The sequence below is a fragment of the Mesoplodon bidens genome, assembly GCF_964165515.1.
Source record: "Mesoplodon bidens genome assembly, chromosome: 5".
In the NCBI taxonomy this organism is placed as follows: Eukaryota; Metazoa; Chordata; class Mammalia; order Artiodactyla; family Ziphiidae; genus Mesoplodon; species Mesoplodon bidens.
In genome coordinates this window covers 85,526,333-85,543,102 of record NC_138161.1, presented here as the reverse complement: position 1 = coordinate 85,543,102, position 16,770 = coordinate 85,526,333, and the positions used below count along the sequence as shown (strand labels likewise).

Sequence of the window (16,770 nt, the reverse complement as noted above, 5' to 3'; positions counted from 1 at the left end):
GGTTTGTGCCCCGGTTCAGGAAGATCCCGCATGCCGTGGAGCGGCTGGGCCCGTGAGCCATGGCCACTGAGCCTGCGCGTCCGGAGCCTGTACTCCACAATGGGAGAGGACACAACAGTGAGAGGCCCGTGTACCGCAAAAAAAAAATAAAATAAAAAAAAATAAACAAAAGTATATGTATTACTTGGTAATATCTGTGTTAATGGAGACCACTGATAGCAAGGCAAATCTGGTCAAAATTTCATTTTTGACTGCTTTCCCATGCTATGTCTGGACCCTTCACCAACTAGGTGTAACTGTGCTGCTCAAGGACAAGGACCCAGACCTCTGGCCCAGAACCCCATTATAAAGGAAGGTGTAGGGAGAAGCAGTCATAGACCAGCTTAGCCTCGGACTATATGACAGTGTCGTGAGACTGTATCATGATATAACAGTATCATGAAATCCTCCCACATATACACCTTTTAAAGAAGCACCATCATAAGGACAAAATTGTATGGGGGATATTTTGAAGTGTCATAGACACCTTTAAAAATCTCAAGAAAGTAATAGGCCCTTGCCACCAGTAAAGTGACATGCATTCCAAAAATTTGCAAACAACTTCAGGGGCTCAAACTGAGGGTCACTGAGGCCAAGATCCCCAGTTTTACTAGGATCACATTTTATCAGCCATCCAGGCAGTACTTTATGGGGAACCAAGTGGCCTGTACACTATAGCTGGATATTATGGACCCCCTCTCTTAACACCACTTTGTGTAACTTTATCATTCTGGTGGAGGCTGACTAGTAACTGCTGGCCATATGTCACCACAAGTGCACAGCTCTTAGAGAGCAGATCCTTTCTTGAAATGAAGTCATCTTAAACTCTGTAAGGATTTGGGGTACAAGAAGTTTACTGCTGCTGTGATTAAGAGAAAGTGCAAAAAGTACCAGCAGCTCTAACTCAAAAAGTCACACTAGCTTAGGCCTATGACTGATGGGCAGAATGGGGCAAAGGAAGGGAAAAAGGTCAAGAAGAAGGAAGAAATGGAGGCAATTAATTTCAAGGACTCTAAAGTAGTGGAATCATAAAATTCCATAACTGCATCTTCTCTTCTGTGACTGGTCATGAAGAATTTCTGTCTACTACAGTTTCCTGGTAAGATCAACCACCATTCTCAGTTTCCTGCCAGGTAACAAATACCAAAGGGAAAGTGGGCTAATTTAATTGTCCTGTTTTTAAAAATATCTGACCCTTGCTACAATATTACTCAAAATACAAACCAATGTGAGACTCAGTTCTCTACAGTACACCCTTTCTTTCAAAGCAAACGAACAGTTCTTATCCTCAAGCTCACATCATTATTAGTATTTAAATACAAAATGCTTAAATTCTTCTTGAGTTCATTTTAACAAGACTGCTGTAATTGTGTCAACTGAGGTTCTTAGGACCATTCTTTGAAACCAGAACCAGTATATTCATGTGAGAGAGGCATGAAAATTTCCACAAAGGTCAATTGCTGGACTCTTGAGTCCAGTACTTCTGTGGAATGACATCCAAGGGGTTAAAGGCTTTAAAATGACTGCAATCATGAAATCCATATTTCTCTTTAGCTTAATTTTTAATTTGTACACTATGTTGAAATTCTGTACAAGGAGAGGATCAACCTATGCAGATGCAAATATGCTATTGCCATAGTGTCCATGTGTCTGTACAGGATGGATTTTAAGGAATCGAAATAGAAATGATAAACCATAATATTCTTATCCAAGTCCACCTTTGACCTGAGGTCACTGAAACAAAAGTTGGAAAATTCCAGAGCAATGGTGGTGAGGAACAAGGAAAGAGCTTAATGATTTTACTAAGAAATAGTTAATAACTGCCAGAGTTTAGAAAATTAATTATACCTGAAGATATAATTTCAGTTGGTCACTAGAGTGTTTATTTTGCCTTATTGCAAAGACCAGATACCATAGATATATAAAATTCATTACTTTGCAAAATATTTTTATATCAGACACAAAAATTCACCAACTCAACCTTTACCAATAAATACCATATCTGCATGTATAGGTAATCCTGCCCCTAAATATTTTGTGACTGAGAGAAGTTAGAGTGGTAGTTTAAGGATATTACCAGCTGAAGTCTTTACAGGTTGGGGATGGAGATGGGGATGGGAAAGGGATTCCTGTTGCAACAAGCAGTAATTTTGCAAAAAGAAGGGGATATTTGGGGGATTACAAAAATGTAAATGTGCTGCTGTCCCACCACTGGTGCCTGCTGTAGATACTGAGTTCCCTGATACTACGATATGGCTTCTATTTGCATCTTCACTCAACTTTGGAAAAGTCCTTTCTTTGCTCTCAAAACCTCCATTTTCTTCTATCAAAATCAGATCTATGACTACGACATCTTTACCTGTTTCACCTGGCTTTCTCTCATTTCTTATGTTAGGAAAAAGAGAGAGTATATGTTATGAAGTTAAGCAAAACTGGCTGATTTCTATCCCAAATTTCATAATTATAGAATACTCATAAAATGCTAATAATTTTGAGTAGATGGACAAGTTAACAAACCCTGTATAAATTAAACCAGCAATTAAATTGTGTTGTATAAGGTGCTATTCTTTCAGTATAAGATATTTTTCAAAGGGACCTGGAGGTGAAATCAGAACGTGCTTGATGCCATCTGAGGATCATCATTCAATAAAAAAAACACTTTTATGTAAATTACTTCAGTTAAAAAAGAACATTTCAGGGAGATCAGCTCAGTGTTTTGCGACCACCTAGAGGGGTGGGATAAGGAGGGTGGGAGGGAGACGCAAGAGGGAGGGGATATGGGGATATACGTATGCATATAGCTGATTCAATTTGTTATACAGCAGAAGCTAACACAACACTGTAAAGCAATTATACTCCAATAAAGATGTTAAAAAAATAAATTAAAAAAATAAATTAAAAAAAAGAACATTTATAAATCATACAGGAAACACAGTATTTTTAAAGTTTTTCTGTTTTTTTTCCCTGCATTCATACTCATTTTAGGAAATTTATAAAATTCAGAAACATACAAAGACTTAACAATAATAATCCTACCTCCCAAAACTGATATCTAAGAACATTTTGATACACAATAAGTGTATAGTAACCTCAGATTTAATGTGTGTAGTTTTAACTATTCTTGAGAAACCCTAAACTCCTTAATATATCATCTGTTATAATTTTTGCTGTTATAATCATGAGTCCACTTCTGAGTCTGGTTTGAAATGAGTGAACATTGTAGCTAGTGATTGTAACAGCCCAGCCTCCTTTCTTTATTGTGTCTGTGCTGAACTTGTTGTATATAAGCAGTAATTAACAAATTTATACTTTATTGCATGTGGCAGAAATGATACCCTAAGGAACAGTCACACATTTGAGGGGATCCAAGTTTTGCTTGTGAATGTTAATTTCTATATTTCCTTCCCCATCTTTTTTGTCTTTTAGTCTTTTAATAGCAAAATATCTTTTTTAAATTCTAAGAGAGAGAATTGTACTTGAAAATTGTCAGCTTCTATAGATGTTTTTACAATAGAAAAGCCTTTTCTTCCTGCCCCTACGTGGGCAGGTCGATTTTCACTGAAAACGACTTCAAGCTGGTTCTAATGTTTACTCACTTATGCAGGTGTGTTCATCAGCATGGAGACTGTACCCCGTATCACATGCACAATGGAAGGTGCCCAGAGTGTTAATACAGCACTGTTGGCAGCCTCCACTCACTACCGTACATTCATCAACATCTAGAGGAAGAAGACAGATGGCCAGGATTACAATGTCATTCCAATATCAGCTTCAGAGAAGTGGCACAATATTTCTTTGATACACAGTATGTGTTTTATTGCACAAAGGCACCATCTCTGTTGCCACAGTTCTTTGCCTGTTTGATCCATTTTACTCCACAGTATAAACAAAAAAATGTAGATAGAAACTTTATAAAGCCCAACAATGATGAGCATAGGGATTGTCTCACAATTTTTTATTCTCCACATCCTGATTAATTAGACAGATCTGAGATATAGATTATTTCCTTAGGGAAGGGAACCTGGAGGGGAGAATTACAATGAGCTACTCTATCTGGAGCAGCACATACGAGTAGATAAACACCTTTACTGGTCTGACGCTGCTGAATAAAGTCAGTAATAGACTTAACACCTTGACTCTCCTTCTCATGGGCTATGGTGGACATCAGGGCAGAGACAAATAAATTCAAATAAAGCCATAGTTTGGAGTTCTTAAAAACACATGGATACATTTGCTCCATTAACTCAGATTCTTCCTTATCTTTCAGGGCTCCACTTTCTGAAATACTTAGCATGTTTATGTGTGAAGTTACATTTATTTAGAATAAATGAAAGAGGTCAAGACTCATGGTCACCTATGTCTTACGATCAGTCAAGGTTATGAAAAATGAATAATATTTGTCTTCCTTTGGAAAGGAAAACCAATTTATCTCTTAGAACTTATACTTCCTTGTACCCTATACAATCAGTTCTGATATATCTAAAATCACAACAAGAAAATATCCACAAACACAGGGAAAACTTTTCAGATAATCAGTGATTTTTCAGATAATCAGAGCTTCTAAATTTTCCTGTTCAGAGAATTTGTTTTGTGACATGTTCTAAAGTAAAAATCAGACAGAAAGGTCAAGATTTAGTCTGCACGTGTCTCATGCAGAGAATGTCCCTGACTCCCCTGTCCCCAGTTCCAGACATTCTGGCAAAGACTGTTGAGTATGAATATTCTTCACTAAAATATGTTATCATAATAGATAATTAGCTCTACATTGAGTGAGATTTAATTCCACAGGGCAAGATCCTTACTCGAGAAGACATCGATATTGGGAAGGAATACTATTGCAGTGTTTCATCATAGACCCTTTTCACACTGAAATCCTAATGAATGTTTTGTACTGTAGTAAACATTAGGACATTTGACCTGAGAGAAGCACAAGAGTTTTCTTTTACTTGGTTTTTTTTTTTTTATGAAGAAGAAAAAATATGAAGAATATAAATCACAAAATAAGTCCCACATTTTAAAATTACTAGTTTACCATATTAAACACATTTTACACAGTCTAGTATTTTCCTTCTAAAATTAGATATTCTGGAGTAATTCTGATATTTTTAAAAGAATCTTATTTTAGAGATAAGAACTACTGACTTTTCAAAGTGTTAGAATTTTTATTAAATTTTGAATCTGTGATAAACAAACCACTAATTTTTTCCATATAAACTAATATCAAATCAGAATTCTCCATTTGTAACTTGTACTTTGTGCAGGGCTTTAATATTTATGCTACCTAAATTTTTCTCTTTCTAGTTTTAGGGTATTATTCACAGGGCTGAGATATAATTTTGAATCTTAATTCTGTCAATCCCTGAATTATATATCCTTCCCAGGTCTTTTACTTTAGACATACAAATAAAACTCTTAATTCCCAAGAGTTATATGTTTTTATCAACAAAACAATCAATATATCAGTATTTGCCATGATCAAAATTTTTTAGAATATACCATATATATGTATTTAAATACATTAAAAATGTCTTAAAGAGTGTGCACAGGTAAAATGATTACTTCTGAGGAGGGAAGGAAGGTGTCTGACTGAGTAGAGTGCAGGATGTGTGTGTTGGACAAGGAATGTTATCCACATCTATAATGTTCTAAATTTTCACAAGAAAGTTATTCAGTTACTACTTGTGTATTAAAAAGTAAGTTTAAAGAAAGAAGCATAATAAGAACACCTCCCCTTCCCCTTCAAGCTCCAATAATTTTCTGGCAAAAGAAACCAAGTTAGTGTAAAAGAGAAAAACCATTGGGTTCATTCCAAAGATTAGAGTGGACATTGATTTTAAGGATGAGTATTCTTTCAGTATGTTTTAGTGTGTTCATATTCTTAATCTGCCCCAGAACTATAATTAAAGTACTATAATCTATTAAAAACACATACACACTAACAAACAAAAGCAAACCAAACTTCCTCTGTACTCTGAGTCAGACAGTCTTGGGAAAAATATCTTAGTGTTGAAGCTTATTAACCTGTCACTTTGCCTCTCTGAGACTCAGTTTCCTCATCTGTAAGATGGGATAATAATGACTGCCACATGTACTATGCTCTGATTTATGTTTTCCTTTCCTATTCATGCATAAGCGATTGGAATAGACTGCTAATGCTTGAGATTATATGTAGAAACCAAACAGGCAATGATAGAAGTACTGAGAAATGTGGGAATTCAGGGAAGGGGAAATGCATTTGAGCTACAGTGATAAGGGAATGTTTGAGGTAAAAACTGAGAATTGAGTGCATGGAGAAAAGGATGGGTAATCCAAAGGTGCAGAGGTTTAAACGTGCAGTGTCTGAGATTCAGTATTTAGACCTGTCAGGTTGGTGAATAAGGTTGGCAAAAGAAAGTAAAGCAAAAGAAGTAAAGTTGAAAAACAAACCTAAAATCTTCTTTTAATTAATTTAGATAGCAAAGTCTTCCTCTTCTTGATTTAAAATACAATACACTTCTGGGCAGATTGAGACATAACAGTCTGTGTTCACACAGTAGCTAAGCAAACTTACTAATAGTTAAAAAAAATCAATCATTTATAAAGTGGTACCAAATGCAAAGTAATTGGTTTGACTTTCTTCTTCTTTTTTGTCCTTTCAGAATACACTAGATTTACTGATTGCTTGGACATTGTGTAACCTACCGTTCTCAAATCTGGCAGTGCATTAGAATCACTTGGTGGGCACTTAGAAATACCCAAGCCTTGGTCCTGCCCTTAAAAATGTCTGATTTAGTTGGTCGGGGTAAGACTTGGAAATCAAATATTTGAAAATCACCTTTAGTGATTCTAATGGGGAGCCAGAGTTGAGATCCCCTTACGTAGTTAATGCTTTAATCTCCTAGAGATATTGTTATAATGCAGATGCGGATTCAGTAGATCTGGGGCTGAGGGGCTGGATTTTGCATTTCTAATAGATCCAAGGCAATTCTGAAGCTGTGGTCTGTGGACCATACTCTGAGTAGTGAGCCTGAGTCCTCTGTTCAACTGTAAATGTCACACGGATCACAAATGTCATGATTTGGCTCAACTTCTCAGCTGTTTGACCAAAGCAGATCAATTCAGTTCAAATAGATAAATCAATACTCTGACCAAAATAGTGTGTGTATATACATACATACATACATATATACATACATTAAATTATTTACCAAAATCTCTGAAAATAAACCATCCATATTTCCCACACTATTCACTCAACAACAGTTAATATTTTTAAGACAATGTTAGCATTATCTGTTATGAGAAATGACTTTCTTCTGTAAAACATGAAGGACATTTTAGTTCTTTTCTGATGAAATACCTCTGATATAGGATAAAACCGGGTTAAAATGCCATGATATTAGACACTCATGCTGAAGCTGTCACAAGTGATTTTCTTTTCCATCAAGATTCTGCCCAACAGAGTTAAAAACCAGAAATGTCAATATTACATTAAAATGTTATTATGAAGTATACTTCATGTGGAGAAACCATTTCTCCAATTTTTCTCTCAGTTATATCTTAATGTTAGATGCTTACAGAAAGCCCTGCCCTCAGAATTGGAGCTCCAGGACACTGCTGGGAATAATGATAAAGTGATTAGAATTTTTTCAGCATTATCCCTGTGATATGGACCAAGGATTTGATGATTTTTATACTGTAAAAGAATGTCAAAAAAGAATCAACTATGTCTGCTATTCTTCCTTTTTAATGTCCTTTCTCTAAATATTTCTGCTGTATTTATCCCCCAAACTATTTCCCCAGATGATCACAGAATATAATGGCTTAAAAGAATTCACACTATTATCAAATGTATTTTGCACATAAAAGCTCCCTGAGACAACAATGATCCACTTTTGTTTCCAAACAATCAAGGTTGTTTTATATTATTTTTTTAGAGTGTGCAGCCAGAGTAAGATAAATTATTCTTCCATTTGTCTTTTAATATAGGCAATATAGGTTTCTGTTCTCGGAAACCTGTTGATTGGAAATAAGCATTGCTTTATGTTAAAGACCGCAACATAGAAGTGTTAGATTTGAAGGAAATATTAAAGGGTGTGTTGAAGACTCCACTAGATTTTCTAGATGTGGCTTTATTTTCACTCTGTTCTATTATACTTTCACTCTGATATGCAATACTGCTGACTTTTCACTTGTATCTTAATTCTGTAGTGCCTGATCGGATGAACTCCTTAAGGTCAAGGATCCTGTTATATTAAGCATTTTCTGGAATAGAGTTGATACTCCATAAATGTTCTATGAATGAATGAATGAATGTGTGGTTTGACAGCCATCCACATAATTCAGTTTTCTATCCACCCATATTCATCAATGGGATTTCTTAGAAATGGGCTCTGTTCCACTTGCCCTCTCTTCACCCTTGCAATAGACTACTGATATTTGTTTTTGACCCTTCACAAGTTGCTTTAAAACCTCCAGGGCATACAGTAATTTTTGTTTGCTCATGAACAAATTTAAATTGTGTCTATAGTGAATACTCACAGGTTGGGATTCATCCATTTTTCTTGCTCACTAATACTCAATAACTATCAGGTTTTCCTTTGGGGCATTTTATCCCAGTCATTTTAGAGAAACCATGTAGATTATATGGGACGGATGAACACCACTCCTCTCTCAAATCTGAGGTGGACTTTTCTTGGCATAAACCTACCTCCATCTGCCACAGTGATTGGACCAGGTAATGTCTTTATTAGCATATGACCGTCTCAGGAATGAATGAATTAGTTCAGATGTGATCCAATCAGCAGGAAGCTCAACATATAGGTTGGGAACCCTGGGACATAGAGGCCCTGTTGCTCTGGAAATTGTAATGTGTGTATGAGCCATCATTCAGTAGCCATTTTATTCCCATGAATGAAGCTACACTAAAGATACAGCCAACAAAGAGGACAGAGCTGAAGGACTAACAGAAAACAGGAATTGGAGCCCTGAATGAACTATGCCTGAAGCCCTCCTACCTCTGGCCTCCTCAGTTAAGTGATTCAATACCCTCCCTTTTGTGGTTTAAGCATTTTAAGTCACATGATTCTATTGACTGTAAAAGAAATCATCGTAACTGAGGCATGAATACTGTAAAGTGGGTGTGCAGGAGGAAGTTACCCAGTGCAGCTCAAACTTAGTACACACTTTCCAAAAAGATTTATTGTCTTCCAATCAGTAAAATGTTTTAATCTATATTCACCAAGACTTGCAATATTATTGGAGCAATTATATTCTGTCAAGATTCTAATGAATTTGAGGATTTGTCACAATTTTGGTTCATTTTTATTACAAATATATGGGTTTATCAAACTGCCTGTGCAAAGTTGTAGCATATCTGATAGTGCTAGAGGGGTTGAAGATGCCTTCTTGAATGGTTTCCTCACAGTTGCTCTGTGAGGGTTCCTTTATTTGGTCTGTGTAGAGTAAGGATTAAAGCAAAAAATTATTATGCTAAAGATGTGGCTAGGGCCTGATTATGGAGAGTCTTTTCTGCCATATTAAGGAAACATGGCTTTACTTTATAGACCATGGGCACCAGCAGGGTGAAGGAGAGATTAGAGAAGCGGGAGACTGAAGGCAGGGAAGCCAAGTAACAGCAATTGCCAAAATCCAGATAAAAGATGATGAGGACTTGACCTAAGCTAGTAGCAGTGGAAATAGAGAAATGTGGGCAGATATAAAAGAGCTTAAGAAGAGAAAATCAAAATGATTTGGTTATTAGCTGGATGTGATGGAGAAGAAAGAGTCAAGGTCAACTGACTTGAACAATTGGATGGCTGGCTGTGGCATTCACCACATTCACTGCAATAGCACAGAAGGAGGCACATTTGATACTAGAAGAATAGTTCAGTTTTGGACATCATGATTTGATGGGCAAGTGAGATTGGAAGTTAGGGATATATGCAGTAGGCAACTGAGTATGTGGACTAAAATCAGGAGAAAAATATGGGGGGATTTTTCAGCTACCATCTATCTACCTGCACAAGTCTAAACTTAGGAGTCATCCTTGATATTTTCCCTTCCTTCACCCACATTTGATTTAATACCAAATTTTACTATATCAAAATTATCTCCTAAAACATCTCAAATCTGTCCATTTCTCATGTCCACTGACACCACTCAAATCCAAACTAAAGCCCCCCCTGCCCCCCGCCATCCACCATTGGGTCCTCTAATATCTGCTGCACCACAGTGATGTTTCAAAAACAAAAATTTGATCATGTCACCCGTTCCCTCACTCCTGTCTCAGTTTTATACCCTTCAATTCCTTCCCGTTGCTCTTAGGATTAAACTGAACACCAATGTGGTCTGGGGGCCCTTGTGTGGTCTGGTCTCTGCTTCCTTCTCTAATTCTCTCTCTCTCTCTTTTTTTTTTTTAAGAATTCTTTTATTAATTTATTTACAAAAAACAAAAACCGTTATATGTTAACATAATTTTTATAAAAAATATAGGTATCTTTCTTTAAAGAAGAAACAAAAGAACCAGTGAGAAGAGTGGCACTGTCTTACATTTTTGTCAATTTCTTTCATGTCTAGCTTAATAGAAGAGAGCTAGACTCTCATATCTGCTTTGTGTTCAGTCTGCTACAGTATCACACAACATGCAAACTCCTCTGTACACTCAGGAAAGAATGAGAATGAAAAAAGCAAATGAAGTCTTCATATGACAAAAACAGTTTTAACCCTGACGACCCTTGAAAGGGTCTTGAGGACTTCCCTGGGTCACACTTTGAGATCCACTGCCCTAGTCTAATAACATTTTACATATAAGGAAGCTGAATCTCAGATCAATTGAGAGATCCAAAATGACAGGGCCTGTTAAAGATGGGATACAGATCCTGGATGGTTTGTCTCACTTCCCTTGCTTTAGGTTCTCAATCGGAAACCTGGGAAATACACCCTAAAGACCTGTCTTGTTTGCTCTAGTTGCAGGGACTATCACAATATATTACCAAAAATTTTTTTGATTTAAATAAAAGAAGAAAATCAACAAATGTGTTAAATTCTGCAATGGGAATACTGTTGCAGAATGTCCTGCACCTGAATTAGGTTCTCTATTAGAACTGAAACACTAAGACAAATTCTGCACTCTCCTCCATGCACACTGGTAATGACAAACAGCACAGTCAATACCACAGAGAAATAGGGAAAGCAGAATTACCACAACATCACCATTTATCACATTTTCTAAGTCTGAAATACAATTCATAACACAATCCCTGAAAAATTTTCACAAGTACTGGCTGAAAGGGTGTTGGGTATATTAAGAGACTCCAAATAAATTACTGGCAATCACGTGGGACTTTTCAGATAAAATGGAGTTGTTCTGAAATGTAGATATTTTTCATTCTTTAACAGGACCTTGTTTTGCCTTTTATGTATGGGTTGGCCAAAAAGTTCCTTTGGTTTTTTGGGTAAAAATAAAAGACACATTTTTCATTTTCACCAAGAACTTCATTGAACAACATATTCACCCTTTTGTTCCACTACCTTCTGCCATTTTCCAGTCAACTTCATAATTCCATCTTCCCAAAACTTTTTATCTTTTTGAGCAAAGAACCATTCCAGGTGCCTTTTACAGTCTTCCAGGGAATTGAAATTTTTTCCATTAAGAGAATTTTGTAAAGAAAGACCAAAATAAATGGAAATCCGAAGGTGCAACGTCTGGTGAATACTGCGGATGAATCAGAACTTCCCAGCTAAGCTGTAACAGTCTTTGCCTGGTTATCAAAGAAACATGCGGTCTTGCATTATCCTGATGGAAGATTATGCATTTTCTGTTGACTAATTCCGGATGCTTTTTATCGAATGCTGCTTTCAGTTGGTCTAACTGGGAGCAGTACTTATTGGAATTAATTGTTTGGTTTTCCAGAAGGAGCTCATAATAGAGGACTCCCTTCCAATCCCACCATATATACAATACCACCTTCTTTGGATGAAGACCGGTCTTTGGTGTGCTTGGTGGTGGTTCACTTCACTTGCCCCACGATCTCTTCCATTCCACATTATTGTACAGTATCCACTTTTCATTGCCCTTCACAATTTGTTTTAAAAAATGGAACGTTTTCATTACATCTCGGTAGAGAATCGCATGCAGAAATACAGTCAAGAAGGTTTTTTTTCACTTACGTGGAACCCAAACATCAAAGCGATTCATAGAACCAAGCTGGTGCAAATGATTTGCAACAGTTGATTTGGGTATTTTGAGTATGTCGGCTATCTCCCAAGTGGTATAATGTCGATTGCTCTCAATCAATGTCTCGATTTGATTGCTATCAACTTCAACTGGTCTACCTGACCATGGAGCATCATCCAGCGAGAAATCTCCAGCACAAAACTTCGCAAACCACTTTTGACACATTCGCTCAGTCACAGCACCTTCTCCATACACTGCACAAATCTTTTTTTGCATTTCAGTTGCATTGTGACAGCTGTCACAATACAATCTAACAAAATTGTTTCGAACGAAGTTAAAGACAACTAAGCGCTACTAGAGCCATCTTACAGGAAAACCGAATGAACTTTTTGGCTAACCATTAAAAAAAAAAAAAGTCAGGGAGTCTCCTTGTTCACCTGTAGGTGATTTCCTTTATATCCCACCAGATGATCCAAATCTTCTTTAAATGGATCATAGCCTTGTTCCTTTAAACAATGTAGTGCCCAGAAAAGCTGGTCCAGGGGAGGAAATTCTTCCCAAGGAATCCACTCCCAACTTTCATTTTTCTTAGGCTCTACATTCTTTGGTTCTGAACCATGAGTCACGTCCACCTCTCCTTTCATTAAAATAGTGACATAATGGTAATTCTCTTCCTCAACGAAAGAATTCACAACCGAGGCCAAACGAGCACTTTTCAGGTGAAGAGCTGCTTCTTCCCAGGTTTCCCTTTGAGCACATTCTTTCCAGCTTTCACCGAACTCCAATGGGCCACTGGGAAGTTGGAAATTGCCGGCTCCAAATGACCCTTTCTGTCTTCCTCCCCAGGAGGATGCAGTGAGGACGCCTGCAGCTGGTCACCATGACTCCTACCCTGACTCCTGGGCACCGCCCCTGTGGCTCTGCACTGGCCATCATAGCGCGAGAGTCTAATTCTATCTTGCTCTTCTTTTCCCCTTACGATGTTTTAGCAAAACTGATCTTCTTTAAGTTCCTTGTACACTTTGTACTCTCTTTTATTTCCTCCTCACCTCCTTTACCTAATGAGTACATTTGCATCCTGTTGATGTCTACCCAACCACCACTGCCTCAAGGAGCCCTGCATTTCTCCTTTACCCTAGGTCAGACTGACGTGTTATACTTTCTTAGGACTATCTTCCTTTACTTTGGAGCCATTAACTCATCTATAATTGTAGAGTCGTATGTGTGATTATTTGTTTTATATCTGCTTTCCCTATTAAAGACTAAGTCACATGAGAGCAGGAATCCTGTCGGTTTTACTCACAATAGCTATCCCAGTGTTTGGCACATAGAAGATGTCCTAAAAATATCTGTTAAAAAAGTAAATGAGGGGCTTCCCAGGTGGCACAGTGGTTGGGAGTCCGCATGCCAATGCAGGGGTCACGGGTTCGTGCCCCAGTCTGGGAGGATCCCATGTGCCATGGAGCGGCTGGGCCCGTGAACCATGGCCGCTGAGCCTGTGCGTCTGGAGCCTGTGCTCCGCAACGGGAGAGGCCACAGCCGTGAGAGGCCCGCGTACCACAAAAAAAAAAAAAAAAAAAAAAAAGGTTGCTAATAATAACAATCTACCTAACAGTTACTGAGCACGAACAATGTGTCAGGCACTGCTCTCAACTCGACACATTTATTAACACATTTCATACGCAAAACAGACCTATTTAGTGAATATTTCTATTACTTCTACCTACAGAGGAGGCAGCTGAGACTTAGAAGGCTGTTTCAGTAGAGTATCAAATTGATCCCAGTTGCAGTGTGGGGGGTTGAAGAAGAAGCTGGAGACAAAGAAAGGGAGACAGAAAGTTAGGACACATATTGTAATAAGTTTGACTATTAAGAAAAGGAGGTTGTAAATGGACAGGAGAGTGTGGTAGAGGGGGAGAGTTTTTAAGGTGAACCAGATTTGCATTAGTTTAAATATTGATGGGAAGGGACCAATAGAGAAGGTTGACTTAAAGATATAAGAGAGGGAGCCACCACCACCCCCCACCTCTGCAGGAGACCCTCCAACACTAGCAGAATCCATTTCATCGAGATTTGCCATATTAAAATGGAGATGGAAGTGTCATGGAGAATTAGATGACTTGTCCTCATCCCAGTGCCTGGTGTTCCTTGGGAGGGACGTTTGTGTTGCCTTGGATAACCAGATGGCATTAATTTGAGAGGTCTTGAGTTGAGAGACTTCCAGGGAAGATGGCGGAAGAGTAAGACGCGGAAATCACCTTCCTCCCCACAGATACACCAGAAATACAGCTACACGTGGAACAATTCCTACAGAACACCTACTGAACGCTGGCAGAAGACCTCAGACCTCCCAAAAGGAAAGAAACTCCCCACATACCTGGGTAGGACAAAGCGGAGAGATTCCTGCACAGAGGATCGGTGTCGACCAGCACTCACCAGCCCGAGAGGCTTGTCGGCTCGCCCGCCAGGGCGGGCGGCGCTGGAAGCTGAGGCTCGGGCTTTGGTCAGAGCGCAGGGAGAGGACTAGGGCTGGTGGCGAAAACTCAGCGTGAAGGGGGCTAATGTGCCACAGCTAGCCGGGAGGGAGTCCGGGAAAACTCTGGAGCTTCCCTCTTGGTTTCCTGGTGTGCGAGGAGAGGGGATTAAGAGCGCTGCTTAAAGGAGGTCCACAGACGGATGTGAGCCGCGGCTGAAGGCGCAGAGCCCAGTGACGGGCGTGGGACGCTGGGGCTGCTGCTGCCGCCGCCAAGAGGCCTGTGTGCAAGTGCAGGTCACTGTCCACGCCCCCTTTCTGGGGAGCTTGTGCAGCCCGTCACTGCCGGGGTCCCGGGATCCAGGGACGGCTTCCCTGGGAGAACGCACAGCGTGCCTCGGGCTGGTGCAATGTCACGCCGGCCACTGCCGCTGCAGGCTCGCCCCGCACTCTTTGCCCCTCCCTCCCCCCCGGCCTGAGTGAGCCAGAGTCCCCGAAGGGGCTGCTCCTTTAACCCTGTCCTGTCTGAGTGAAGAACAGACGCCCTCTGGCGACCTACACGCAGAGGCGGGGCCAAATCCAAAGCTGAGACCTGGGAGCTGTGAGAACAAAGAAGAGAAAGGGAAATCTCTCCCAGCAGCCTCAGAAGCAGCGGATTAAAGCTCCACAATCAACTTGATGTACCCTGCATCTGTGGAATACATGAATAGACAACAAATCATCCCAAATTGAGGAGCCAGGAGTCAGTGCTGTGCCTCTGAGGTGGGAGAGCCAACTACAGGACACACTGGTCCACAAGAGACCTCCCAGCTCCACATAATATCAAATGACGAAAATCTTCCAGAGATCTCCATCTCAACACCAGCACCCAGCTTCATCAACGACCAGCGAGCTACAGTGCTGGACACCCTATGCCAAACAACTAGCAAGACAGGAACACAACACCACCCATTAGCAGAGAGGCTGCCTAAAATCATAAAAAGTGTGCAGACACCCCAAAACACACCACCAGATGAGGACCTGCCCACCAGAAAGACAAGATCCAGCCTCATCCACCAGAACACAGGCACTAGTCCCCTCCACCAGGAAGCCTACACAACCCACTAAACCAACCTTAGCCACTGGGGACAGACACCAAAAACAACAGGAATTACGAACCTGCAGCCTGCAAAAAGGAGACCCCAAAAACAGTAACATAAGCAAAATGAGAATACAGAAAAACACACAGCAGGAGAAGGAGCAAGATAAAAACCCACCAGACCTAACAAATGAAGAGGTAATAGGCAGTCTACCTGAAAAAGAATTCAGAATAATGATAGTAAAGATGATCCAAGATTCTATTTCCAAGATCCAAAATCTTGGAAATAGAATAGACAAAATGCAAGAAACAGTTAACAAGGATCTAGAAGAACTAAAGATGAATCAAGCATCGATTAAAAACACAATAAATGAAATGAAAAATACTCTAGATGGGATCAAGAGCAGAATAACTGAGGCAGAAGAATGGATAAGTGAGGTGGAAGATAAAAGAGTGGAAATAACTGATGCAGAGCTAAATAAAGAAAAAAGAATGAAAAGAACAGAGGACAGTCTCAGAGACCTCTGGGACAACATTAAACGCACCAACATTTGAATTATAGGGGTTCCAGAAGAAGAAGAGAAAAAGAAAGGGACCGAGAAAATATTTGAAGAGATTATAGTTGAAAACTTCCCTAATATGGGAAAGAAAATAGTTAATCAAGTCCAGGAGGCACAGAGAGTCCCATACAGAATAAATCCAAGGAGAAATATGCCAAGACACATATTAATCAAACTGTCAAAAATTAAACACAAAGAAATCATATTAAAAGCAGCAAGGCAAAAACAACAAATAACACACAAGGGAATCCCCATCAGGATAACAGCTGATCTCTCAGCAGAAACTCTACAAGCCAGAAGGGAGTGGCAGGACATAATTAAAGTGATGAAGGAGAAAAACCTGCAACCAAGATTACTCTACCCAGCAAGGATCTCATTCAGATTTGATGGAGAAATTAAAACGTTTACAGACAAGCAAAAGCTGAGAGAGTTCAGCACCACCAAACCAGCTTTACAACAAATG

The 16,770-nt window shown here is 39.2% G+C and overlaps 1 protein-coding gene and 1 pseudogene across 2 annotated transcripts in view; both read right to left on the bottom strand.

The window, feature by feature from the left end:
• Positions 1–16,770, bottom strand: part of LOC308617943 (EGF-like and EMI domain-containing protein 1) — a gene marked incomplete at its 5' end in the record, with an annotated part of 564,371 nt that overhangs the window by 122,789 nt on the left and 424,812 nt on the right. The window contains 1 exon segment of the mRNA XM_081235347.1: positions 3,636–3,758. Within this exon segment, the coding sequence (XP_081091473.1) occupies positions 3,636–3,758 (123 nt within the window).
• On the bottom strand, positions 12,613–13,132 carry LOC308617577 (nucleotide triphosphate diphosphatase NUDT15-like; annotated as a pseudogene). Its single transcript has one exon. The product of its transcript is annotated as a nucleotide triphosphate diphosphatase NUDT15-like (transcript).